Source organism: Eschrichtius robustus, chromosome 3 (genome assembly GCF_028021215.1).
Source record: "Eschrichtius robustus isolate mEscRob2 chromosome 3, mEscRob2.pri, whole genome shotgun sequence".
NCBI classification, from domain to species: domain Eukaryota; kingdom Metazoa; phylum Chordata; class Mammalia; order Artiodactyla; family Eschrichtiidae; genus Eschrichtius; species Eschrichtius robustus.
Window position 1 is genome coordinate 32,730,519 of NC_090826.1, and position 26,445 is coordinate 32,756,963.

General features: G+C 43.2%; 1 protein-coding gene across 8 annotated transcripts; it reads left to right on the forward strand.

Moving 5' to 3' along the window:
- Positions 1-1,827: 1,827 nt before the first annotated feature.
- On the forward strand, positions 1,828-26,429 carry CAP1 (cyclase associated actin cytoskeleton regulatory protein 1). Of its 8 annotated transcripts, none has more exons than XM_068539598.1 (13): positions 1,828-1,935; positions 13,823-13,944; positions 14,570-14,673; positions 16,351-16,428; positions 18,186-18,329; positions 18,431-18,516; positions 20,239-20,344; positions 21,525-21,702; positions 23,440-23,624; positions 23,806-23,929; positions 24,085-24,167; positions 24,485-24,628; positions 25,249-26,429. In XM_068539598.1, exons 2-13 carry the CDS (start codon positions 13,833-13,835, stop codon positions 25,330-25,332), a joined length of 1,428 nt encoding a protein of 475 aa, XP_068395699.1. In that variant the 5' UTR covers positions 1,828-1,935; positions 13,823-13,832; the 3' UTR covers positions 25,333-26,429. The 8 variants fall into 8 exon arrangements, with proteins under 8 accessions (XP_068395699.1, XP_068395703.1, XP_068395697.1 ...); XM_068539602.1 differs by having other exon boundaries at positions 14,573-14,673; XM_068539596.1 differs by having other exon boundaries at positions 1,848-1,953.
- The last annotated feature ends 16 nt before the right edge of the window (positions 26,430-26,445 follow it).

Consider the following 26,445-nt stretch of genomic DNA (forward strand, 5'->3'; position numbering starts at 1 on the left):
TCTCCCCTTCCTCTAGGATGCACGTATGGTTTTGGTATTTCCTGTCTCTAATCCGGAAAGAGATTTAGAAGGGCTAAATGTAGAGCTGATTACGATAAGGGCCAGGGAGGCTATTTGCTCTAGGTTACACACACATGAATCACTCAAATATAACCTTTTAATTTTATGTCTGAATAGAGTTGGTGTGCATGTGTGACAGTGTTTTTGTTAAATGTAAATATTTAAAAGGTACTGCGGTTTTTGTTCCATATTTTGTCATGTGGTCATTTACTTGTAAATATTCTGCGAGTCATAAAATTGAGAAGAGGCCCAGGTTCAGAGAAGTCAGGTAACCTGACCCAAGTCTGACCCCTGGTAAGCGCCTAAGCCATGACTGGAACCCAGGATGTCTCCCCACCAGGGGCATCACTGCCTCCAAATTGCAGCAAATGATTCCAGTACGGTCTATCATAGGGGTTAAGTTCTGGGATTTAGTTAGATAGATGTGTCCCCTTCAAAATTCCGACACTTTATGAACTTGGCAAGTAATTCAGCCTCCTCATTTGAAAACTGTAGGCCGTAATGGTACCTACCGCAGAGAGTTCGTTAGAATTAAATGAAAATGCGCTTGAAGCACTCAGCGCAGGCCTGGCATGTACTCAGCGCGCAGTAAATGGTAGCTGTTATTATAAGAATTGTATTTGTTGAATGAGTGACTCTGGCATATAACGCTTGCATTCAGCTTGAAGCTTGCAGCCGTCACAGCCGTTCAACTGAAGGGGTGGGAACTTGACACTTTTTTCTGTAAATAAAATCTTTGTAGGAGGATAATCACTGGTTGGAAAGTGTGAGCCTTGAGGGAACAAAGCTCTGATCCCCAGGCCCAAGAAGCACCGAAGAGAAGTCTTCCCCGCGCGCCGCGGCCACCGTGCAGAGCCTACCCCGGTCTGAGTGGCAGCCGGCTGGCCACGCCCAGCCCGGGCAAGGTGCCCCAGAAGCCGGGTTTTAGCCGAGTGGAGCCGGATCCCTTCTAATTCCGCTCATCTTTTTTCTCTTTTTTTTCCCCCGCTCATCTTATTCTCGGGGACAACACCCTGCGCGCGGAGAGGAAGGACTCCCAAACCGCCAGACGGAGGCTTCCGCGCGGCCCCAGACCTGACCATCTATGGTCACAGAGCGCACCGAACAAACAGGAAGTGGGGCGAGCTTCCACTTTCTCAGCCCGGGGCAGAGCGAGCGGGGCGGCGACGGGCATGCCCAGAAACGCGGGGTTGGGCCCGAGCGCCCCCGTCGACCCCTCCCCACACCCAGCCTCCGCAGATCCTCCCGAAACACTGTCCAGAGCAATGGCCTCCCCACGTCACAAACGGGGAAACCGAGGTTTGAACGCCCAGAGGGAGGCGGAGCTTAGCCTTGATCCCCCTCGGAGAGTAGACAGCCGCCCGTGATACCCGCCCTCAGAGAATCCTCCGGCTATGACCCTAATAGGGACTGAAGGATTGAACCCCTTCCTGACTACTGTGAAAAGGAACCGGCCTTTGCCAATGAGGCCAAACTGACAGGAGAATTAACCACTCATCTGTCCTCCTTCTCCGGGCGTGGAGCTTACCCAGTAACTTCGGCCCTTCATTGGTCCGGGTGATTCCGGCAGCAGCGGTTGATAGAAGGGCGTGGCCTAGCCTTAGGCACGCCCCCCGTCGATCCCGCCTTGGGGGCGGGACTCTTTTCCCAGGCTAGTGGGGATTCTCTCTCCCGGGCGTGGCGAATAGGGGGCGGAGTCAAGAGCGGAGTTGCCAGACTTCCTCCCCGGTCCCTCCTCTGGGCCGGCGTTTCGGCCGGCGGTTCATTTCCGGTGGGGGTGCCGCGCCCAGTGAGGGCCCGGAAGTGGGTCGCGCGAAGATTGCTGGGCGGTTCTTGCCGGAAGTGGAGAGCGGCAGGGCTGATCTCAGTCCCGAGGTGAGGCAGATCTCTGAGGTGAGTGTGCGCGGCGGGGTAGGGACTATGGTCCCCTCCGCGGCCCACTGGCCCCTGGCGTTGTTAATGACCCTTCTGGCCTAGGCGCGTGCGGTGAGCCCCCCTGAGGCGGCCGGCTCCGGGGCCCTCAGGCCGACCCGGGATCCTGGGCGCGGTCTCTTAAGGTGGGGCCGCGGTGACCAACTGAGCCAGGCTCTCCTGGGGAGGTCCCTTCCGCTGGACTTCGCGGTTCTGGCCATCAGCCTCAGCGGAGGCCTGATTCCTAAGGTGCTCTAACTGAAAGGAACCTCCGAGACCTTAGAATCTTCTCTATCCCTGGTCTCGCCCCCATTGCTTGGATGGGTAAATTGATCCCCGGAGAGAGGAGGCTGGTCCAAGATCTTACAGCGAGCGAGGGAAACAATCGGAATCTAGACCTCAGTTCCTTAGATTACCAGCCCCAGATCCTTCCCCCGTTCATTTCCCAGGAACCTCTCTCTACCTTGGGGTGGTCTTCCAGTAGGTATCGTCTCGCGGGTAGTTGCAGGTTAAAGGCTACACGCTGCTTGGAACTTTTTAAAAATGCAGCCTGTTTGGAACGCCTGGGCAGTTTTTTTAAAAAGAGAGGATCGGGTTTTTGTGTTTGCAATCAGAGAGCCTCCCCTTTCTCCTAGTCTATAGCTCTGATCCTGAAAAGCCAAGTTAACTTTGTTGAAGGTGTTGCATACTTCTGGACGTGAAACCAGTTGGCTCAGTTTTGGTCTGGTCCCACTGTCAAGCATCGGTAGCCATAGGCGCTTTGTTTAACTTGTTTGAGCCTGATTTTTCTCATCTTTTAAGTGGAGATCTCTGCTCACCTCACAGGATTAAATTCAGTGTAACAAATTGTGTTTATTCTTTGTTAGGCACTCTGCCATATCCAGGGAAGGCAGAAACAAAACAAGGTAGACCCTGCCCTCACGGAGCTGACAGTGTTTGCAGGGAATTTAACAAATAATTATAAATGTGATTAGTGTTGGGGAAGAAGAGCAGGGTGCTTTGGCAGTATGTAACGAGGGGCTCAGGAAAATCCCTTCTGCAGAAGCAGGATTTAAGATGAGTTTCGAAGCATGAAGAGCTCAATGAAGAGAGCATGAGAAACTTAAGGCTGAAGTTAGAATCAGAACTGTCAGTTGAAGCTCTTTATAGGGATCCCTGTTCAAGTGAAAACCGGGGCAGCCCAGCACATTAATCATTCACCAGCCATTTATTGAGCCCTTGATACGTGTGAGGCACATGTTCAATGAGGCACCTAGCCCTGGTGACTAAGGATACAGTAGCTCTCATGGAGTGGAGGAGGAGGCAGACAAGTAAATCGGGGGTGGCTTACAGTGTCATAGTGTGTGAGCACGGGGCTCTGAGAGGAGGAATACCTGAGCCAGCTTTCCAGGCTTTGGGGAGGAAGTGGAAGGCTAAGTCCTGCAGGATTTGTTTAGCCGTATGGTGAATCTGGAAAAGGGATTTCCAGCCAAAGGGTCCAATGCAAGGACATGGAATCTGGACATGTGAAAGACCATGACTGGAATTCCAGTAATGCTCAGAGAAGTGGAGGAATTGGGTGGGGTGGGGGTGGATCACATATGAAGGCCCTTGTAAACCATGCTAAGGAATTTGGAGCTTACCCTGAAAGCTGTGGGGAGGCTTTGCAGGCTCTTATTTAGGAAAATGATGTGGTCAGATTGATGTTTTAGTTCGGCCTGGCACGGGGGAAGGAACATAATGGGGAAGTAGACCAGTGTTTGGAAGCTTGAACATGGCTTGAACCATGAAGACAATGAGAATGGGAAGGAGAGGAGGGATCAAATTTGAGCAATATTAAAAAGATGGAATCCATAGAGTTGAAGGCTGATTGTTTATGGAAATGAAAATGTAGCAGTAGCCTAGGGTGATTGTCTGGTTTTCTGGTTTAGGGAACTGGGTAGCATCATTCACCGTTATAGGTACTGTGAGAGGAGGGTTAAGTTGGAGAGGTGACATGGAAAGAAAATGAATTTTGGACATATTTAGTTTGAGGTATTTGCAGCACATCTAAGCAAAGATGTCTAATAAGGTATCTCAACTGGAAGAAAGAGCAAGAGAAAGATGTGGAGGCAGGAGAGGGTTTATATTGTTCAGGGAAGTACTGGAGCCTGGGGTTTGTAGGAGAAGATAAGACCAGAAAAAAAAGGTAGGTGCTGCCAGGTTGTGAAGGGCTTTTGATGCCTTGTATGAATGCGTTTGGATTTATTCTATGGTTGGTATTTTGCTAATTGTTTGACTTGCTGCTGTCCAGTATAAAGAAATTTCTGTTGGAATTTCCCCCCTTTTTCTTCCCCAGAAATACTTCATCAATCAGATGGACATAATTTATGTTTCAGAGGAGTTTAAATAAAATGGTAACTGTGAAAGTACTTTCTCAAGTATAACCTGTCATGCAAACCAAAAGTGGTGGTATTGTTAAGATTCAGTGAGTGTATTTTTGCTTTGAGGAGGTTAGCTGTTTAGTTTGTAAACTGTTTTGTTTCCAACCTGAAGGATGAACTTTTTTTTCACCCCTTTCCTTGCTTATATATACCTTTGTTTAGTTGCAGTTATTTTTTTAACTAGGGACTGAGCCTTTAAAAAGTGACTTCCTCCTTTCAGTTTTCTGTGAAGTATGGTGAGTCAAAGATTCATTTTACTTAAACAAGCAAATGCAGTGTCATTGAAAGTTGAACTCTCTGGTTTGAAATTTAATCCTGAGATTTGAAATCTGAGTATCCTCAAGCTATATCTTAGCCAGTCCTAGTGATTATTCCTTTGACTTGTCCTCATCAGTTTCTTTCTTTACTTTCTACTAAACTGGCTTTCGTATCTATACTTCAGCTTCTCTACCATAACCAGACTACTCTTTTAAAAAGAACCATTTTCATCTTGTTAACCCTTCACTGGCTTCATTTTCCCAAAGCATCAAGTCTAAACTCTATTGTCCAATTTACAGAGTTCTCCACAGTCAGACCCTCATCTTAGTTTTCATTGGGTGGTACAGAGTGAAATTCTAATTTAGAAAGTCCTGAACTATTACATCAGCATTTTATTTGTACCTCTTGCACTTACCTTTTGCTCATTATTACATTAGAACAGGGTTTCTCAACCTCAGCATAATTGACATTTTGGGCCAGGTGATTCTTCATTTCGTGGGGTTGTCCTGTGCATTGTAGGATTTCAGCAGTATCCCTGGCCTCTACCCGTTAGATGCCAGGGGCACTCCCTCAACTGTGACAACCAAAAATGTCTTCAGACATTGCCAAATGTCTCCTGGAGGACAAAATTGCCCCTGATTGAGAACAGTGCATGAGAAAATATCATAGCTCTGATTGTGCGGTGTCTTATCTCTCCAACTCAGTTCTCTGAGGGCAGGCTCCATGGCCGTGGTTAGCACAGTGTATGGCACATGATAAACGCTGGGTACCTTGCAAGGAATAAATCATGGGTTTCACTGAGGCATCAAGAATTATTGTTCATTCCAGGAATTTCTGGGTGGGCCTTGAAGAACTTGCCTTTTTGTGTTTTTTTTTCCCTCAGAGGATATGATCTTAATAGAGAAAGGCCATTGTTTAGGCCCTCACTAGAAATGAGGTTGGTGTTAGTTGACAGCGCAAGTCAGCAGATTTATATTTCCCCTATACTGGGGCTATATAAATTCCTGTTTTCTTTGCCTGCATTTAGACAGCTTGGTTTAGTGGACAGGGATTATCATTTATTTTACATTGGATGTAGTTTATGATGTTGCTACTCAAGATTTATTTTGACTGATAAAATTATTGTACAGTTGACCCTTGAACAACATGGATTTGAACTGCGCAGGTCCACTTGTACGGGCAGATATGGAGGGCTGGCTGTAAAGTTATTGGAGGATTTCCCACTGCACTGAGGGCCAGTGCCCGTACCCCCATGTTGTTCAAGGGTCGACTGTAGTTTCATCATCCTTAAATTAATGCAGCTCTAGCATTCACCATGAAACTATTTGTTCTTGATATACCATCATGTAAACCTAATAAAAACCATCAACTCTAAAAATACTCCTCAGCTACAGTGCAGCTTTGTTTGCCTTGTATTACCAGACCTGTTGTATCAAATTTTTCTATTCTACTGGAAAGTAGTTATAGTTGAAATGTTTAATGGAAGAAGTGAGCTTGCTTTTTTGTTTATTTTTTATTTTTTTTTCCCTCCAGAGGTCATTAAAATTCCTACACTTAAGTTAATTATAGACTTACAGTCGCAGATCTTTTCGTATCTCTAGCTGTAGCTGAATCATGGCTAGGGACAAATGGCATCCTTGAATCTATCTTTATGCATGAGAATGGGAAATGTTGTTCTGTTTACAGCAACTACCAGTTGAAATCAACCAATGCAGTTTTTCCTTATACAATATAAAAGATTCCTGCTGAATGCTTTTATGGTGTTAGTCTTTGTAATATTCCTTGAATGTGAGAGAGAGGGGAACCCTTGACCACACAAGGTTATCTATTTGCCCCAGAGCATTGAAACAGCTAGTGCTCAAGTCTGACTTCAGCTTGTACACTATTACTAGCTTTACTCACTCCTGGAATTTTAGATAGAGGACCATGTTTAATGGTCAGGAGACAAGTGCTGATATTGGGTAGAATTCTTTCCCTCCGCAGGAGACAGGCCTTTCTTTCTGTTTTAATCTAAACCTCAGGTGGCAGTGACTCAGGCACTAAATGTCATTGGTTTCATCAGAGAAACCAAATGCTTGGGGAAGAACAGTGGCTCCTGATTTGGGTTAGATTTAGATGGCATCTTACTGGGGCAAAGTGGTGTCTGTTCTTTGGTTTCTGGGTTAAATCAGCCAACTTGTAAGTATCCTATTAGCATGTGTAGATTTTGCTCTGTAACATGTTAGAGCCTAGTGATGAGAATTTCTATATTGTTAGGAGTAGAACTAACTAATGCCTTATAGTTTAGTGGTAGCTTAGGAGAGATATCCAAGTGGAGCTGTTTTGTTTTGTTGTCTTCTATTATAAAGAAATTATATTACTATGTTAAAAAAATTTTGGAAAACGGGGAAATTGTCTAAAACTCCATCACTCGAATGTGACAAATACTGTAAATTTTGTGTTCTTTTTCAGGTCTTTTTCCACAGTGCATTTAGCTCTTCCCCTGTAATTAGAAGTCTAAGCTAACACGGCATTGAACATCTTCATGCCTATCCGTTTTCCCATGTTAGTATTATTTTCTTAGGATAACATCTAGGGAACAGAATTACAAAGCAAAGGCCAACAGAAGCATTTTGAAGCAGATCAGTTGGGCTACCATAGCATACAGGGTGACTTGTATAGTTGCTTTCTTTTCGATTTTACTTAAGGGTATGACTTAGAGGAACAACTACCTGGCAAAGTAGAAAACATTTTAAGCATAGCAACTTCTTATGAGTAGAAATTCATTCCACTGCCTTAATTGCCTGGTGAGAAGAGGCAAGAACTGCAGGAGTAACCTGGTTCCATTTGCTTCTGAGTGACAGGCAGAAGGAACTGGGTTGCTTGAATTGTTAGAATGATGAGAATATGAAGCAGTTTTGGCAGGAATCACTGTCCATTTCTGATTTTGCTTGGTTTCAGACTACAGAAGAAATTGCTGGAGAATCAAGCTCCTGGTTTCTTTTCACTCTGCATGATATCCCTCCAAAAGCCTATGCAGTCTCATGACTTTATGATGTTTCCTTGCTGATGACTTTGTAAACATTGATCTCTAGCCTTGATCCTTCCCCAAGCTCATTTCTAACTATTTACTGGACATTCCCACTTGGAAGCTTCATCTTCTGTTCAAACTGTGTATCCAAAACTGACCTCATCTTCTTGCCTTAGCTAGACGTGCCAGAAACCTGTTTTTTCCTATAGTGTCATCATTCCCTTACTCCCCTGGATTTGCAACTCTGGAGTCATCTTTGACTCCCTTCTTTGAATGCTACTGTAATTCAGTAGTCAGTACCACACAGTTAATACTTGTTCTGTGTTTAATGCTCAGTTGTTTTGTGTGACCTCCAAGGGCAGAACCAAGATCAGTGGGTGGAAGTTGCAGGGAGACTGGTTTTGCCTCCATATAAGGAAGAACTTTTAAATACTTTGAGCTGTGTGAATGGAATGGGCTGCCTCCAGAAGTCTTGGGTTCTCCACACTGAAGGTGTTTGAATAGAGGCTATCTGACTAATTGCTGAGAATGTTGAAAGGTCTGTTCTGTCATCAGATGGTGCTTTCTAGACTCCCTCCTGATCCTGAGAGCCAGTGATTCAGTGGAAGGCAGCTTTGTCACTCCTGCTAGACTCCCTCAGGGTAGAAAAACTATTTTACTGTTAATTCAGGTGCTGGTCACTTAGCGGCCTAAAAGTGATTATTTTTTTCCTTTGCAATACCAAAAATATTTTTTACAGTACCACTTTTTTATTTTGCAGCTAGTTGAACAGCTTTCAACCTAACCTAGACCCTAATATCTTCCGGTTTTTTCCCCAAAACCCATTCTATCAGACAGTACTTGTAAAAATTTTGCTTTCATCACATTATTCCTTCTCTCAGAACCCTTGAATGGCTTCACATTTATCACAACATCAAATTCAAATATTGCCCAGGTTTCAGTGTCCTCCATAACCTAGCCCAGCTTGCTTATTTCCCATGAGACTATGTGGGCTAACCTTCTCACACTTTCTGTACATAGCCTTCTTGGTCTCTCTTTGCTTTTGATTGCTCTGGAATGTCTTCCCTTTTTTCTTTTACTTTTTCTGTCAAAATGCCCCACTTCCCTCCTGAAACCTCCTGAGACTACCTTTAGTCCTCATTGATTTCTTCTCCCAGCATGTAGTCATCTATACTATATAATTCAGGACCATACAACATTCTGCAAAGAAAAAGCTCCACTGTATTAACTGATAACTTTAACTTTTCCCAATCCAAATGAAATTAGTTAATCTCTAACAGAACTTTAAAAAATATAGTCTTCAGTATTTAGTCGATTGGCATTTCATTTGCGTTGCCCTTCCCAATAAGAATGAAAGCTTCTAGAGGGCAGAGACCGCAAGTCTTCTGTTTCTTCAGTAGCTGTCACAGTGCTAAGCACTTTCATGTTATGAGTGTCTTCTGTGTGCCAGGTTGTTCTAGGTGCTGCAGATTTGGGGGGTGGGGGCAGCTGGGGGAGCAGGGGTGGGGAGAATGGATAAATTGCCATGTTTCTGGAGCCTGTATTCTAGTACATGGTATGCAGCAATAACATTTTACATTTGAACTGCATTTTAAGGCTCCCAAAGTAACTACTCATCTGTAAAACCAACTCCTTTGATCCTTACATCTCTGTGTGCTAGGTGAGGGTCCATTAAATGACTATCCTAAACTTACACAGTTAATACGTGGCAGAATTGGGACTCAAACCTTGGTCTCCTGAATCCAAGTTTTATTTAGACTTGGGTAATTAGGACTGCCTCTCCTTCTGAAGCTTTTATGATGAATGCTTAAATAGTTGGGAATCTGTACCTTCATTTACGGAGGCTTACATATAGTTCTTGGCTACTGTCAGTCAGAAATGGCAGGGAGCAAGATTAGGCAAAGCTATAGTTTTCTGCTCTGGCAATTCTGTATTCTTGGGAAAAACCTTATTTTAAATATTTGCTTTCCAAACATGTGTCATCTGTACTGAATGTGAAAAAATATTGGCCTCCGTAGAGGAAATTGAGAGCAGAGGAATTGAAAGCTGCTAATAATGTGCCTAAAGACACCATAAAGAGACCTTAAACCCACAGTGCTGTGCTCAGCAAACAGCTGGGGCTGGATGCTGTGAAGAACCCGTTAGTCACTTAATTGCTTAAAAGAGCCTCAGAAAATTTGTGCTCAAGGCTAGGTTCTCTCCCCACCGGTTGTTTGATATCTAGCAAGCTTTTTAACTTCTGTCAGTTTCTTCATTCTAAAGATGGGGATCGGTATCTTTAGAACATATGTCACAGAATTATTTTAAGTCTCAAAAGAAGCAGCAGTTTGATGATATAAAGCACCTACAACTCTAAAGGAGTTCTGTTTTTAATTAATATTATATCGTCTAATAAACAAAGTTATCTACCTTATGGCACTTGGTTTGAAGATCTCTATATCAATTTAATTTGTGCCCAAGAAGGCAGCGTTTATTTGAAAGATGGGAATGTTTGTTAGAGCCTACAAACAGGCAAAAAAAAAAGTGTTTTTTTAAAGAAAGGGAAACGCCCCCCGCACTTCTCCCCAGATTTGACACAGAGAGGAGATAGCCAGACTTGCGTTGAGGGGAGAGGGGGTAAAGGCACTTATGTATTTATTTTTCCCAAGGACCTTTATTAACCTATTGTATTTATAGTGCCTACCATGTTTATAGTACTGGAATTACAAAGGCAAGACATGGTCTCTTCTGTAGGGTGACTAATTGCCTGTTGACTATTAAATGATTTTAAACCAGTGTGTTAAATGTGTGGTAGAGATAAGTACACAATGATATGTGGGAGCACATATTGGAACTGCTTCTTGGGGAGGTGATACCTTGGCTGAGACTGAATGGACAGTAGGAATTCTGGAGAGGGGGCAGATTGAGAAGGGAAAACATACCAAACTGGAAAAGCTTCCTAGAGGAGGTGACACCTTAACTGAATCTGAAAAAGGCAGTAGGAGTTATGAGAAAAGGAACAGGTTGGGAAGGGAAAGCAACCAAGCAGAGTGGATAGCACTGTAAAGGCTCAAAAGTGAGAGAAAGCATAACTCTTTCTGGAAAATGCAAGTAGTTCTGGGTTGCTGTAGAATGTTGAGGAAAGGTGTGGCAGGAGATAAAACTGGCAGAGTGGTAGGAAATAAAGCAGGGCCAGATTATGGAAACCCTTGCTTGGACTTTACTCTGAATCACTGTGGTAATAAGGAGAATGGATAAAGAGGGTTTGTAACTGGAATTAGAGGAGACTAGTGAAGAGGTTATTGCAGTAATCTAGGCAAAGTCATGATGACCGAATTTTTATCAATCAGGATGAAGACAAGGGGCATCTATTTATGATATGCAAGATAGAGCCTATGGATTTTGATGACTGATGAGATTAGTAAGAAGATCATTTAGTTAATGTTTATGGAATCCTAACCATTTTTCAGGACTGAGCGAGCCAGTCACTTCCACATGTATTTCCTCATTTATTCTCACTACAGCCCTTTGGATTTTATATTGTTGTTGTTCCTGTTTTACAAATAAGGAAGCTGAGGTTGAGAAAGTTTGGTAACACTCAGACACAGAGCCAGTGAGTACCACTGTTCAAACTCCCAGTCTCTCTGACTTCTCTAAAGAACAACGCTCTTAACCACTGTACTGTACTGCTTAACAGTTTCCAGGTTAGTATCTTGATTGCTGGTAGTGCTGGATTACTGAGACAGTGAGTCTGTGGGAGCAGTGCTAGGGAAAATGATGAGTTCTGTTTTGGACATTTCAGATGTCCTTTGGGACATCCAGGTAGAGATGTCTAGGTGGAAGCTGGATCTAAAATTCTGAATCCCAGAAGGATGGCCTGAGCTGAATATACTGCTCTGGGAGTTGTTAGTCTATAGGTGGTTGTGGTGGTATCACTTAGCAAGTGGACTGGATAGTAACGCGATAATGGTGGTTGACGGCTTTGGAGTGGACATGACCACCTAAAGAACGAATATGCGTACATGAAGAATAAGACAAGGTGTGTCTTTCGGTCCTTCAATTCTAGACATTCTTTCCCATAACATCTCAAATTTCACTCCACCCCCATCAAAAACAAAAAACTAGGAACTGTTCTCCTATATTTGATTAGTGGTGGAATGAGATTAGCTATGATAGCTGTTTTGTCTTTTCTCATTCTGCTTAAGTTAAACAGCAGAACCATAGCTTGTTTAGCATTGAAAGCTTACAAGTACAAGTAAAAGATGGAAAAGAAGGAAGCAAAATCCATGAAGCTGTATTATTAAACTTTTCAGATTGGTAAGTATTCACGAACCCTGGCAGCCTTTAGAGATGCTTGTACTGTGTTACCATGTTCACATTGGCAGCAGCTTATAGCATCCATTATGTCCGAAGGAACATGTTTTATAACAGAATGCTTGGTATTTATTAATGCAAGGTAGCTTGGGAGTTTATTGCAGTCACTGCCTTTTCCCCTGGGATTTACAGAGTGTGGTGGATTATACGTGTCTGTCCCTGGATAGTACCCAGAATGAACAGGGCAGCAGTTTGGATATCTGGGTGATTGTGCCATAACATAAGGGAGAGTATATTGGATGCTTCTAGTCTGCTCCATAGTCTGTTCCATTTTGAGTAGAGTACAGATTTGGAGGCTTCTGCTACCTCTTCAGGCCGGCGAATGGAAAGGTTTATTTGGTTCGCATTCTTATTTATTTTTTTCCTTGGTTCTTTTTTAAACAACATTCTCTGGCAAATCACTGGGCTCTGAGAGATCAGAGCCTGTACACGGAAAAGAACGGACAGGGATGATATTGTCTTCCTTAGTTTATCTTTTGAGTTGCTTCTCTCTTCCACAGGGAAGACAATGTGTGTTAAATGAGATATTCTGTCATGTAGCTGTCTTTGAGGGAATTATAATTGCTATGGTCATTTTAGGTGGCTTCAAGGGAGTTGAGTTCATTCGGCTTCAGTTGCCTGAATAAATTAACGCTTTGAAATGGAATCTCTCCAAGTCAAGTCTTTGATTGTGATTACACTGACTGATTTTTATGAGATCACCTATAGTCTAAAGCACTTTATGTCGATGCATATTGATAACATTAACACTCATTTATGTATATTTGTGGGTAACTTTCAGAACCCTTGTCTCTCTGGAGTTCTGGGATACTATACTTCAGGTTCATTAACTTCTAAAATATTTATTGAACACCTTCTACCTGCCAGGTAGTGGTCTAGATGACAGAGGGTAAACTTGTTTAGGAAACAAACCAGAGAAGGTCCCTTCTCTTTTGGAGCTTACTTTCTTTAGGATATTAGACATTGAATGAGGCTAGTTCAGATAAGTTGGTACTTGTGAAAGATCTGTAACAAGCTCTCTGGGTGTGTCTGTTCTCCTTCCCTGCTGCATATCCAGATCCTACCCACCCTCATGTGAAGCCCAGCTCAATTGGAAGCTTTGCCATAATAGCCTTATCTGATCCTTCCAGCTGATATATTCTTCCCCTCTCTGAAATCCTGTGTTATTCTCTCTACAACTTATATCACCTTAATTTTTTTTTTCTATTTGTTTTACAGTTGTTAGTGCACGTGTAAAGTCTCCTCTATTAGACTGTAAGTTATTGGGGGCAGGATAAATACCCTGTTCATCTTGGTTTTGGGCATTCCATATGTAGGCAGCGGGATGTTGTAGGAAAAAACACAGAACTTAGAGCCAGAAGGCTTGAATTTGAGGACTGGCTTCCCTACCAGCTAACTGTGAGACTATAGGCAAGTCATTTAACTTCACTGAAATTGTTTCCTATCTCTGAGAGGATAGTAGTTATCTTTCCATTCCTAAACAGTTGTTGAGAGGCTTAAACTGAGATAATATATGAGACTGTACTTTGTAAATTCTAAATTCTTACACAAATATTTATTTGGTGATATCATAGTAAATATTCAGTAAGTATTTGAATGAGTAAGCATTTGCTTTCAGTTAACACTGTTTCCTGGGTAGTTCTTTTGCTTAATGAAGTCTCTATGATTTTGCAAATATGCTAGACTATCTTCCATCTTATTTTACTGTAAAATGATTCTGTTCCTCAGAATTGGCATCCTCTTCACTCCCAGGGCATTCTTTTTTTCTTTTCTCCCTAGGTTCTATGTAATATTAAAACAACAAATGATATTTGATCTGTTTCAGCAGGTGCTACATTATGGCTGACATGCAAAATCTGGTAGAAAGGTTGGAGAGAGCGGTGGGCCGCCTGGAGGCAGTCTCCCAGGCCTCTGGCACGCACTGTGGGTATGCAGACGGTGCTGCAAAAGGTAAGCAGCATACAAGCCAGCAGAATACCTTGAGTGGTGAATACTTGGTGTCCTGGCCGGAAATTCTTCTGTCACAGTATATTCCTTCCTTTGGAGCTAACTCCCTAAAACGTTTAATCTAGAAAGTTCATTGCCTATAATTCGTATTGCTGTGAACAGATAAGGGAGGAAGTGACTTGTGCAGGGAGGCCTGTGGTTAAGTTATTTTAACACGAGAACTTCCTGCTTGTGTGACATTTCCTGTTCTTTCTTTAGCAAAATGACTCTAGTATAAGTCAAATGACAAGTGATATTAAATTTCCTCTCTCCAGACGATTGGCAAATTGGCCATTTTGCACATGCCCAATTGAATCAGATTGTTAGAGCTAAAAGGAACCTTGAGAGGGATCATTTTGTTTATTTTCATTCTATTGATAAAGAAAATTAAGCTCAGCAAGAAAAGGGGACTTAGCCAGGGTCGCACAAGAAGTTAATGGTGGTTCTGGAGCTAGAACACAGGCTCCTGACTCATGCTCCAGCCTTCTGTTTACTGTGTTACCTTGCCTCTCTGCTTTCATATGGAAGTGCCTTTAACAAATCCTCTTTCTGATGTGTGACCAATTCTTCGTGGTGTGTCTGTCTTCAGCAGGAATGACTCCGTATGTGCAAGCATTTGACTCACTCTTGGCCGGTCCTGTGGCAGAGTACCTCAAGATCAGTAAAGAGATTGGGGGAGATGTGCAGAAGCATGTAAGGAGGTTTGGCCCTTTTTTCCCTCTTTTAAGGACTGGTGGCTTTCTTCAGATCCTACTCATCCTTGGTTGAAGAGCCCCTTGAGAGGCTCCTGGCTCCTTCTCTTCTACCTGCACTGAGGAACTCAGTCCACGCACTGGAACATTTCCTCAGGTTTTTCCAGGCTCCCTGCTTTTATCACATATTCCGCATGGGCTTCTTTTATACAGATAGTTTGCTTGGTGCATAAAACGTGGCTTGGTTCATCTTTGTAGTGAGAACATGCTACCAGTCTGATCCCAGTGTGTTATATAACCAAGCCTGGAGTGGCTTATTCAAAGGAGTCATCATCATGACTTAGCATTTATAAAACTAAGCATGGTACTTATGCTAAAGCTATGCTAATGTGAGTTATTTTCACACTTAGCCCACAGTAAGAATGTGAAGTAGGCAATGACAGGTGCCTCTCCACCAACCTCCCTTCATGTGCTGCTACCCACGTTGTCACCCCCGCCCCTACTCTGTCTCTCTCTCTGAGACCCAGAATCCTCCTGCTAGTCTTCTAAGTGATCCTTTGTCAGCAAGAACCATGTTTAGGATCTTCCTGACCCATCAGCAAAACTGGTTGCTTGATCTTTGGAAGAGCTATTTGGAGCCTCTTATATACCATCTGTTGGCAATGGTGTTAACTCTAGAGAGTGGGACTGGGACTTAGGTAGGAGTGTGAGGCTTGCATTTTTACTTTATACAGTAGGTCACATTTGAAAAGGTTTTAAAACGTATCACTTTTATATATATATTTTTTACTTTTATATTTTAAAAATACAAATCCAGAAAAAATATATGACTTCAATTTGAATTTTTGTATTTGTAGTGCTTATAGCCTCATGTTTCTTAAACTCTTGGTCATGACCTTCAGTAAGAAATACATATTTGTGGGACTTCCCTGGTGGTCCAGTGGTTAAGACTCTGCACTTCCACTGCAGGGGGCATGAGTTCGATCCCTGGTTGGGGAACTAAGATCCCGCATGCCGCACGGCGCAGCCAAAAAAAGAAAGAAAGAAAGAAAGAAATGCATATTTGTAACTAAGATATAAGTTTCACATTATGCTACTTGTGTTGCACTTTTTTTTTTTTGGAAATAATTTCCAGTTGATGTATTGCACTCATTGTTCTATTCTCCTTCACTTAATAAAGTGCTGGTTATGGGGTCACAAAGTTGATTTAATTATCTGTGATAGGTCATGGTCCAGCATTTGAAAAATAGCTTTAACACAGAGGAGTAAATACCTTGAGAATTTGAGGCATAAATTTAGGCTTTTGCTTTAACTGTCACCTCTAGTTCCTGAGAACAGATTTGGGAGGGCGGGGGAGGTGATGAGAGGTAAGAGGGATTTTCAGTGCACTTCATATCACACTGCATGTTCAGTTGCTGACTTGACTTCATCGAAAGCTAGCCCCAGTTATCTTCATTTCCAACTCTGGATTATATCCCTGATTAGTTCCAGCAGGAACAATGATATATTAGTCTGCCATCAGTCCCAAGAATCAGGAGTACTTGAAGAAATCAGCGTGAAGTGCCTGGGTTGCTACCAGAGTACATGGAAGTGGAGGTTTCAGGTTATTCTTACCAGGACCTCTCCAGTTGTAAAGTGTCATTGATAGCTGATTCTTCTCCTTTCCTCTCCTTTTCAGGCGGAGATGGTCCACACGGGTCTGAAGTTGGAACGAGCGCTCTTGGTTACAGCCTCTCAATGCCAGAAGCCAGCAGGCGTAAGTTCATTACTAGTTGGTTTGATGCACAGGACAGGTTGAGAGCTTTCTGCTAAGCTATCACAACATGCTAAGATAGACCTACTAGGCTCATGTATGTTCACACCAAGTCCCAGAGGGAGAGTCAGATTTTAAGCGCCACTATGGGAATGTGCCATTGAGTATATATTTATTGGGCTCTAATGGCTTTTTTTCTGTCATTTTACTTAAGACTGTAGTTATCCCTGGGACTTTGCTGCTTCTCTCAATAGACATTCTTAGCCCAAATTCATCATATTGTCCCTTATGCCCTTTGGGACCTAGAGAGTGGTTCTCTTGCTCCACTGTGAGTGGGCTTAGTAAGGCTGCTGGGGAGATCCTAAAACTCCTAAAGTACTGCTTCTCCAAAGTACTGCTTCTCCCCTCACCCTTCAGTGGTTAGGCATCTCTCTTTAACTTTATTCCTACCTCAAGATTTTATGCTGCCACAAGTATGAAAATAAATTAGAGAAAATTTAGATTTTTCTCAGAGCCAAACATTTTAGTTTTGTTTCATTTCTTCTTTTTGCATTTGGCTTTCCTAGGCAGAAGGCTAATAAAATAAGTCTTCCTACTAATGCTGTATTAAAACCTGTGAACCCTTGGCATGCCTAAATAATGTAAAAATAGCGTAAGATAATGTTAAATATGTTAGACTCTAATTTTTAATCTATCTCGAATAGTTAAAGCATTTTGTCTAAACCTTTTTTCCAAGCCCACACTTTCCACAACAAATCAGGCAGCTGAGACATTATTATCTTTCCCTTGCTTTAGATCGAGGATTGGCAGACTGTAGTCTGCAGGCCAAATCTGGCCTGCCACCTATTTTAAATGAAGTTTCTTTTGGAACACAGCCATGTCCATTTTTTTAAGTATTGTTTGTTGCTGCTTTGTGCACTACAACGGCAGAGTTGAAAAATAGCAACAGAGACCGTATGGCCTGCAAAGCCTGAAATATTTACAGTCTGGCTCTTTACAGAAAGTTTGCCGACTCCTGCTTTAGACTGTTCTCATGCTAAGATCTGAGAAATGAGATGTTCAGGAAACCAAGCTTCGGATGAAGGATGAAAACACAGAAACACAAGATTCATCCATTTTGCTAAGCTGTCTGCTCAAGTGCCAAGCCCTCTAATTGCATTTGATTCAACAGATCTCTTCTCAGCAGCTGCTATATGGCTAGCAATGTGTTGAGGGCTATACGGATTATAAAAGAGGGCTAAGACAAAGCCCTTGTCTTTGAAGAATCAATGACAAAGAAAAGCATGTTTACATGGGTCCATTAATAAATTGTTCTGGTGTGTGATAAGGTGCCAGAATTGGTTATGCTGATGATAGATGCTGTAGGAGGCCGGTGTGGTTGGTGGAGTGCTGTCCCTCATGACGCAGAGGAGCACATGGATAGATGGAAAAAGAGGAGCCCAGAAATGAACTAGTGTCTCCTGTTAGTGGGACAGAAAAGAGGCAAGTGGCAGAAATGGTAGAATTTTGTGGTACAGCTGGAGTATGGGTCCTGATCATGAAGAACCACAAAATCCAGCCTGGGGAGTTAGAACTGTCTAAGGAGAGTGAGATGATAAGCAGTATTGTAGCCATGTGAATCTTTGCACGATAAATACAGAGTTTATTTGCATGCTTGTTGTAGTTCGTGAAGAATTCTTGCCTTGAGGATCAGAGTTGAGCAACATAAAGGCTTTTATAAAAATACACTAACCTCAGTCTTTTCTTGCATCTTTTTCTAGAATAAGCTTTCCGATTTGTTGGCACCCATCTCCGAGCAGATCCAAGAAGTGATAACCTTTCGGGAGAAGAACCGAGGCAGCAAGTTGTTCAATCACCTGTCAGGTGTCAGCGAAAGTATCCAGGCCCTGGGCTGGGTGGCTATGGTGAGCGGCACAGCTTCCATGGGAGGGAAGGGACAGATTGAAAGAGGCAAGGAGATATGGCTGGAGAGGCCCCAAGTCACTGACAGCTTCTCTTTTTCTAGTCTCCCAAGCCTGGTCCCTATGTGAAGGAAATGAATGATGCTGCCATGTTTTATACAAACCGAGTCCTCAAGGAGTACAAAGATGTGTAAGTCCAGCCTGTGCTCAAGGGGTAAAGGACAAACCCAGCTGGTTACTTGCTGGAGTAGTGCTTTGGGTTAAGTTAAGACTGCCTTTGGCTGCTGTGTTGGTTCTCTTATCTCAGGGCTGGTTTTTGGAAAGTTTGATAGATATTGGCTCATAGAAGCTGTATTTGCAAGCAAGCAGGAAGTGTTTCTGTTTCCTCTTCTGCTTTTTCTCCAGGGTTTGTAGAGGACTTTTGAGTCTTCTCATCCTTACCCTTCCAGGTTTAGGAGGTAAAATGGACTAATGCCCTTTTATTTGCCTATGCGGTCAAGATTTTGTTCCTTTGTTGAAAACTTCTAACTGGCCCAGTTACAAAAGATTCAGTAAGATTTACTAGAAAATGACCCTGACTATTCACGTGGTCAGGTAAAGTGAGATGAAGGCTGCCTGACCACTGCAGGTATTGCATAAGGGGAGTCATTGTACGTCCAACCACACATGTACACCAGTGCCTACTTCTCCATTGCTGGTTTTGAGCTGGAGTGACTGCAGGCAGCTATTACTTAGCTGCATAACTCTCCAAACCCTTCCTTTCTTCCGTCCATCATCAGTTAACCAACATCTGTGAAGGATTAAGCCTTCATGTGGGTGAAAAATGTCCCAGAACACCAGGCCGCTCCTTGATCCTTCCAGTAACCTGGGGTTAAACATCACAGTGTTTTCATTATACTCCACCATATACTCTGCAATTTACAGTTGAGGAAATTAGGCTTTATGGTAAACAATCATAAACTCTTCCAGCTAATAATGTATAAGAAGAGAGGAGGACTTACCTGGTGGCGCAGTGGTTAAGAATCCACCTGCCAATGTAGGGGACACAGGTTTGATCCCTGGTCGGGGAAGATCCCACATGCCGCGGAGCAGCTAAGCCCATGCGCCACAACTACTGAGCCTGTGCTCTAGAGCCCACGAGCCTCAACTACTGAGCCCGCGTGCCACAACTACTGAAGCCCACACGCCTAGAGCTGGTGCACTGCAACAAGAGAAGCCACCGCAATGAGAAGCCCACGCACCGCAACGAAGAGTAGCCTCCCACTCGCCGCTACTAGAGATAGCCCACGCGCAGCAGCGAAGACCCAAACGCAGCCAAAAAAATTAAAAAAAAATTTTTTTTTTTTAATTAAAAAAAGAGAGAGAGAGAGGATACTTGAACTATAGTGCAGTGCTGTTTCTATAATTTAATACTGATTATTTCCTCCTAACAGGAAGTTTTTATTTTTAATTTCTTAGGAGGAGGGCATATTTTTGACATAAGGCATTATGCTATAAGGCAGTTGAGTTTCTTGGAGTCCTAGAGATCCACAGTGATGCTTAAGAGACCTCTCTACCATGGCTTCATGCACGGAATGTTTGCTTTTATCAGTTTTGTATATTAGGCTCTGCCTAAGGTCTACATTGAAATAGTGGTTTTGCTACTTTTAAAAAAAGTTTGAGGAATACTGCTGTAAGAGATAGAAAGATATAATCTGGAGTCCCTATCCGTATGGACTTTGGTCTAATTAGGGTAAGAGAATAGGTTCAAAAAAAGAAGGAAAGCTCAGTTACGATAGAAAAGCTGCCGTTGAGCAGAGCCTAAGAAACGCCACAGGCAAGAGGATGTGAGTTCACAGATAGGAGGGGATCTGGGATCACTATTGTAGTGTACCCTGCCTGTCTGTGATGAGTTCTTCTTTAATTCTCCCAGGGATAAGAAGCATGTGGACTGGGTCAGAGCTTACTTGAGTATATGGACAGAGCTGCAGGCTTACATTAAGGAGTTTCATAGCACTGGACTGGCCTGGAGCAAAACGGTGAGTGCTCCTCCCCTCCCTTCATCCCTCCAGGACTGGATCTACAGGTTTCTTAGACTTTAGCACTACCAAGGTCTAAGAAGGAATGTTAGTCTTCTCAGTGGAGGGTAGAAAGAAAAAGGAGAGAATGAAAGGGGAAAAAAGAGAAAAGAAAGCAAGGGTCAGAGAAGGAATAGTCAGTTCTATTCAGCATCAGTAAACATGGGTCAGGGACAGTGATTGGGCTGGAGGAGAGATAGATGAATGAGTTACACTGTGCCAACCCTCAAGAAGCGTAAAAATACAAGTACGAAACCCCACTACAAATCACCAAGCTAAGTGCTGTAATAAAGGTACACACTACAGAGTATGAAGACGAGAAGAATGATTCTCACTGGGAGAGACTGTACTTTGAAGAGGTATACTCTGAGACTTTTCAGGTATAGGACAGACGTGGGGGAAATGGGAATACTAGTAAACAGCAAAGCTTAAACAAAGTAAATGCAGAGTAAATGTAGAGATTGGTCATCTGGCTTCAGTAAGGAGAGAGAGTCACCTATTTAGGAGGAAAGGCTGGAAAGGAAGGTAGTTGAGACTTTTAGACTTTATAATAGGTGATAAGTAACTATCAGAGGTATTTGAGCAAGAGAGTGATAATGATCCTATTTGTCCTTAAAAGAGTCTTAGTATATAGGTTAGGGGTAAGGGCTTATGCTCAGACTATGGAGGTGCTCATGGTGCTAGGGGCTGGTACAAAAAAGAATGAGATATAACCAAGGTAATAAACTGATTTAATGAGATTGAAGGGGTTGGAAGACTCAAAGAAGATGGAACGGTCAAGCTTGGATGATAATATCTCTCACTGAAATAGAGACATGGGTGTGATGGTGAAATCAGTCTTGGACTTTGTGAGTCTGAGGTACCAGTGACACACTAAGTAAGTATTTAGAACTATAGGTTCAGAGCTGGAATTAGGTAGAGGCCAATGGAAAAATGTGAAGGTTGAAAAATGGAGTTGAGTTGGATCCTTGGGAAAGGGTGAGAAGGAATAAAGCCAAGTTGAGTGTGGGTAGGGAGCATTAATCATTGCATCAGGGGCCACAGTGGGTACCCCATGTATCTTGGACACATGCAGGGCCCTATTGGGGATGGTACAGAGGGGAAGAGAGGCTGATTGTGTTACCTGCACTTACTGTTCCAGGGGCCTGTGGCAAAAGAACTGAGTGGATTGCCATCGGGACCCTCTGCTGGATCGGGTCCTCCTCCCCCTCCACCAGGCCCACCTCCCCCCCCAGTCCCCACCAGTTCAGGCTCAGATGAGTCTGCTTCACGCTCTGCACTGTTTGCACAGATTAATCAGGGGGAGAGCATCACACATGGTAAGTGAATGCTTTGGCAACAAGAGTTGGTAAATAAGTTGTTTTGGCAAGAACTTACCAACTAGAGACCTGACAGTCTGTAAACCAGAACCGTGATTTGTATATGGGAGATTCATTTGGGGTGTCACTTTCCTTCAGGTTGCCTAAAGGGATAGCAGAGCTGGCTCAAATGGAAATTGAAAATGGATCATTATAGTTGGGGGAATCTCTCTCCCCACAAGAAAGTGATTTAATATTAAGGGGCATATACAGAGTAGCTACCCTGTTGTGCCAAGACATGGTGCCGGCAGTTTTCCCCAGAGCTTTTTCCAGGTTACCATGTGGTCTCTTTAGGAGGTCATCGTGGAGGGGGTGGTTCACGTCCTCAGAGGGTGTATATTAGTCATATGGAAAATTTGCATAAGAATGACCTGATGTTGGTATAGAGAAAGTAGACACCCTTATACACAGTAGGTGGAGGTCTAAATTATACAGCACTCTCCTAGGAATCTACCTATAAAAACACTGAAAGAACAAGTTTTATACATTGTTATTCATAGTAGCTAAAAATGGTGTAACAACCTGTATATCCCACTGTAAGAGAAGTGGTTAACTGTGGTGTGTTCCTCTTGACGCAATACTATGCAGCCATTAAATCTTTTTCTGCAGTGAACCATGCAGTGTTTAGGAGTGGTGGAGCTAAAACGCCAGTATTGGTTATATAGATTGGGCCGTGTCCATAAGCAAGGCATGTGTCAGCCTGTTGAGGGTGATTATGGAATGTTTTTCCTTAAAAAGAAAGATATTTTTATTTATTTATTAAATTTGTTTATTTACTTATTTTTGGCTGTGTTGAGTCTTCGTTGCTGCACTCAGGCTTTCTCTAGTTGGGGCGAGCGGGGGCTACTCTTCGTTGCGGTGCACAGGCTTCTCATTGCGGTGGCTTCTGTTGTTGCGGAGCACGGGCTCTAGACACATGGGCTTCAGTAGTTGTGGCATGTGGGCTCAGTAGTTGTGGCTCACGGGCTCTAGAGCGCAGGCTCAGTAGCTGTGACGCACGGGCTTTGTTGCTCCGCGGCATGTGGGATCTTTCTGGACCAGGGCTCGAAACCATGTCCCCTGCATTGGCAGGCGGATTCTTAACCACTGAGCCACCAGAGAAGCCCCCAAAAAAGATATTGTTAGAAACTATAGGTTAACTTGAGAAAATTTTTATTTTGTTAATTGGTTAAACCAAATTTCTTAGCAGTGTGCATGCTTATATCTAAATAAAAAACAACTATGAATAGAAAAATTATTGGAAGGGGAGTTTCAAATGCTAACACTGATTGGGGATCGTAGGTTAGCTGTGGGTGAGGTTTTTTTTCCTTTTACCAAATTTTCTTTATTATCACATACTACTTTTTCTTCCTCTGTTGCTTTAAAAACTACATATGTATTTTGTGAGTATATACTGATACTTAGTATGTGTCTTTCTAGATCTTTGTACATACCCATCCCCCCATACACACACATTCCACTTTTTTTTTTTTTTTTTTTTTTTTTAGTGGAACTTTATAATTTAGTCTTGGGGTAGAAGAAAAATTATAAAAGTGCTTCTCCAAAGCTGTGTGTGAGAGAACATCTCAAAGGCTCTGGTTTTGGGCTTTGAATTTTTTCGTAAGGGTCAGTTTAACTTCTGATAGCAGAAGTTGGTTATTGCCTCAGCCCAAAGCCCTGGTATGAAGGACAGGAACAAGGCAGCTGTTGTTCTTACAGCCCTGAAACATGTATCTGATGACTTGAAGACTCACAAGAACCCTGCCTTGAAGACTCAGAGTGCTCCAGTACGAAGTGGCCCCAAACCATTCTCTGCATCTAAACCAGGAATCAGTCCTTGCCCCAAACCAGTCACAAAGAAGGAGCCAGCTCTACTTGAACTGGAGGGCAAGAAGTGGAGAGTGGTGAGTTAAAAATGCCAGGACTGGGGGAACAAGGAGTGGGGACAAAGCGGTTAAACGGAGCACAGCCAAATGAGTACAGGGTTCTGGCTTAGATTGCAAGAATGAAAGTTTGGCATAGTCGGTGTTTTGGGGTGGCATGTGCTTAATGATGAGATTCCTGAAAGGGGTATCTCTTTAACAGGAAAATCAGGAGAATGTTTCCAACCTGGTGATAGATGACACAGAGCTGAAACAGGTGGCTTACATATTCAAGTGTGTCAACTCAACATTGCAAATCAAGGGCAAAATTAACTCCATTACAGTAGGTGAGTTCTTGTTGACCTAGGCAGGCTCTGTCCTAGAGCTTGAGAGGGCTGGAACCATACCTACCCTATTTCTAGAGATTCTTAAATTCTTAATTCTTAAATTGAGTACTTTCCTTTGAAGTTACACTGTTGACCCGCTCCCTTTCTTCTCCTAGATAACTGTAAGAAACTCGGTCTGGTGTTCGATGACGTGGTGGGCATTGTGGAGATAATCAATAGTAGGGATGTCAAAGTTCAGGTAACTTGATATCTTGGCTCCTTCCTTTAGTCCCTGAGGAATTAATTGAAAGAGACACAGCCGACCCACAGATGTTGCTTTGGTGGGAATCTGACTCTACAGAGTCTGTAAGCTGAGCTGCTTTGGATGTGGCAGGAAAAGAAGTTGGCCCTTATCACGAGCTCTTTCCAGTACCCATTCTCACCCGCCCCTAGTATCCAGTATCCGTTGTACACCTGTGAGTTTTTCATGTAATCCCGTGAAACAGTGAAAGCTTTTCCCACAGCTAACTTGTTCTCCTGGCTGCTGGGACTCAGTGCTCTTGGTTTCCCCTGCAGGTAATGGGTAAAGTGCCAACCATTTCCATCAACAAAACAGATGGCTGCCACGTTTACCTGAGCAAGAATTCACTGGATTGTGAGATAGTCAGTGCCAAGTCTTCTGAGATGAATGTCCTCATTCCTACAGAGGGCGATGACTTCGTAAGTTCCTTGATCTCTTTAGTAGTATGATCTGAAATCAGAAGGGACTGAAGACTTGCGTTGGAGGAGAAGTCTTCCAACGCAGCTGATGGACACTCCGCACCAAGTGGGTGCAGCCCAGCAGTGCACACCTCAGGCACACAGACGCATGAGGTAGTCTCACGAAGCAGACCCCCGAAGGCGGGTGGTTTCTGCCTTTCTTAGGCAGAGCAGATGCTCAGGGTTGTCAAAAAGGAATGAGATTGAATCACAGCACCCTGTTGAGCTGGTGCCATGAAGCCATACACATTCCCATCTACGCCTCAGAGGTTTAACAGTCTGCAAGGTCACTGATCAGTGAACAGTAAGAGACAGACTCAAACCTACATCTGTCTAGCTTTGGAGCCTTTGTCCTCGTTCCTACACTGCGCTGCTCCTTCACTGTCAGCGGTGGGGGAGGTGGTCTGGAAGATGTGGCGCTGCCAGTTCCACAGCCTTGCTCTCTCAGGTGGATTCAGTTTCTCTCTCATTACATCCTACTTGCTTTCAGTTTAGTGCAAGCGAGCATTGAAAGTTAAGACTTAATTAACCCCAGTGTGTTGCCTAGCTTGGGTTTAAACCTGTTGTTTCTTTATTTGCAGAATGAGTTCCCAGTCCCTGAGCAGTTCAAGACCGTATGGAATGGGCGGAAGTTGGTCACCACAGTGACAGAAATTGCTGGATAAGCAAAGTGCCACTGGGTTCTTTGCCCTCTCCCTCACACCGTGGGATAAATCTGTATCAAGATGGTTCTTTTTTTAGATTTCCTCTACCTTTCTGCTCTTAAACTGCTTCTCTGCTTTGAGAAGCACAGCTACCTGCCTTCACTGAAATATACCTCAGGCTGAGATTTGGGGTGGGATAGCAGGTCTTTGATCTTCTGCAGGAAGGTGCAGCTTTTCCGTATCAGCTCAACCATACAGCCAGTCCATTCTTAAGGAACTGCACATCAGGACAGGTGTGTTTTAGCTTTCAGCCTTTGGGGTCATTTGACCAACAAATAGTCTTTAGGGAAGGATAAAGTAGTCCCCAGGAATTAACAGATCACAATGTTCACACAAGTTAATCTTTTTCTAACAATGAGCGTGAAGGTAGCAGAAGCTGATGTGATCCTAGTTGGTTCTTCTAACTTAAACTAATTTTCACTATTGACAAGTGAGGCAAGGGTTTGCACAGGACCAAAGGCTGAAGCTTGGCCATCTAGCATTCCAAGCAAAATGATTTCCTGTAAGCATTCCTTTTCTTCTGCATTCCATCCTGCATCTGCCCGAACCTGAGATAGTAGGTTGTCCTGTGTTAGCTGCTGTGGTTGGTGCCCTGCACCCAGGCCAGCTAAAGGAGTCTTGGACCCTTCCTCTCTCTGGGGCCCCTGCCCAGCACCTTCCTACAGAGATGACTTAAAAAGAAAAAAAAGGAAAACCACACCATTCCCAGGAATCTGGCTTCTCTTTCTCCTTCCATGCTGGGTGCCCATCATCCATCTTCATTGCTTCCTTTGCCCTGTCATGCTCAACAGCTTTTGGCTTCTGTCTGGGCACCTGAACAGAGGACTAAAATCTCCACTGCAGGCTGGTTTTAGGTCTTGTGTAAAAATCTTGCACAGCATTGCTAATGTAAATTTCAGTTTTTCCTCTAGGACAAACACTTTACCAAAATATGCAACTTTTTTTGGTGGGAAGAGAGATTGTCCTGTGATTTCTACCCATTTCCTGAGGCCTGCGGAAATGAACCTTTATGTACTTAAAGTTATACAGAAAATAGAATAAAATTAATACCAAACTTGCTTAGTATTTATGTAT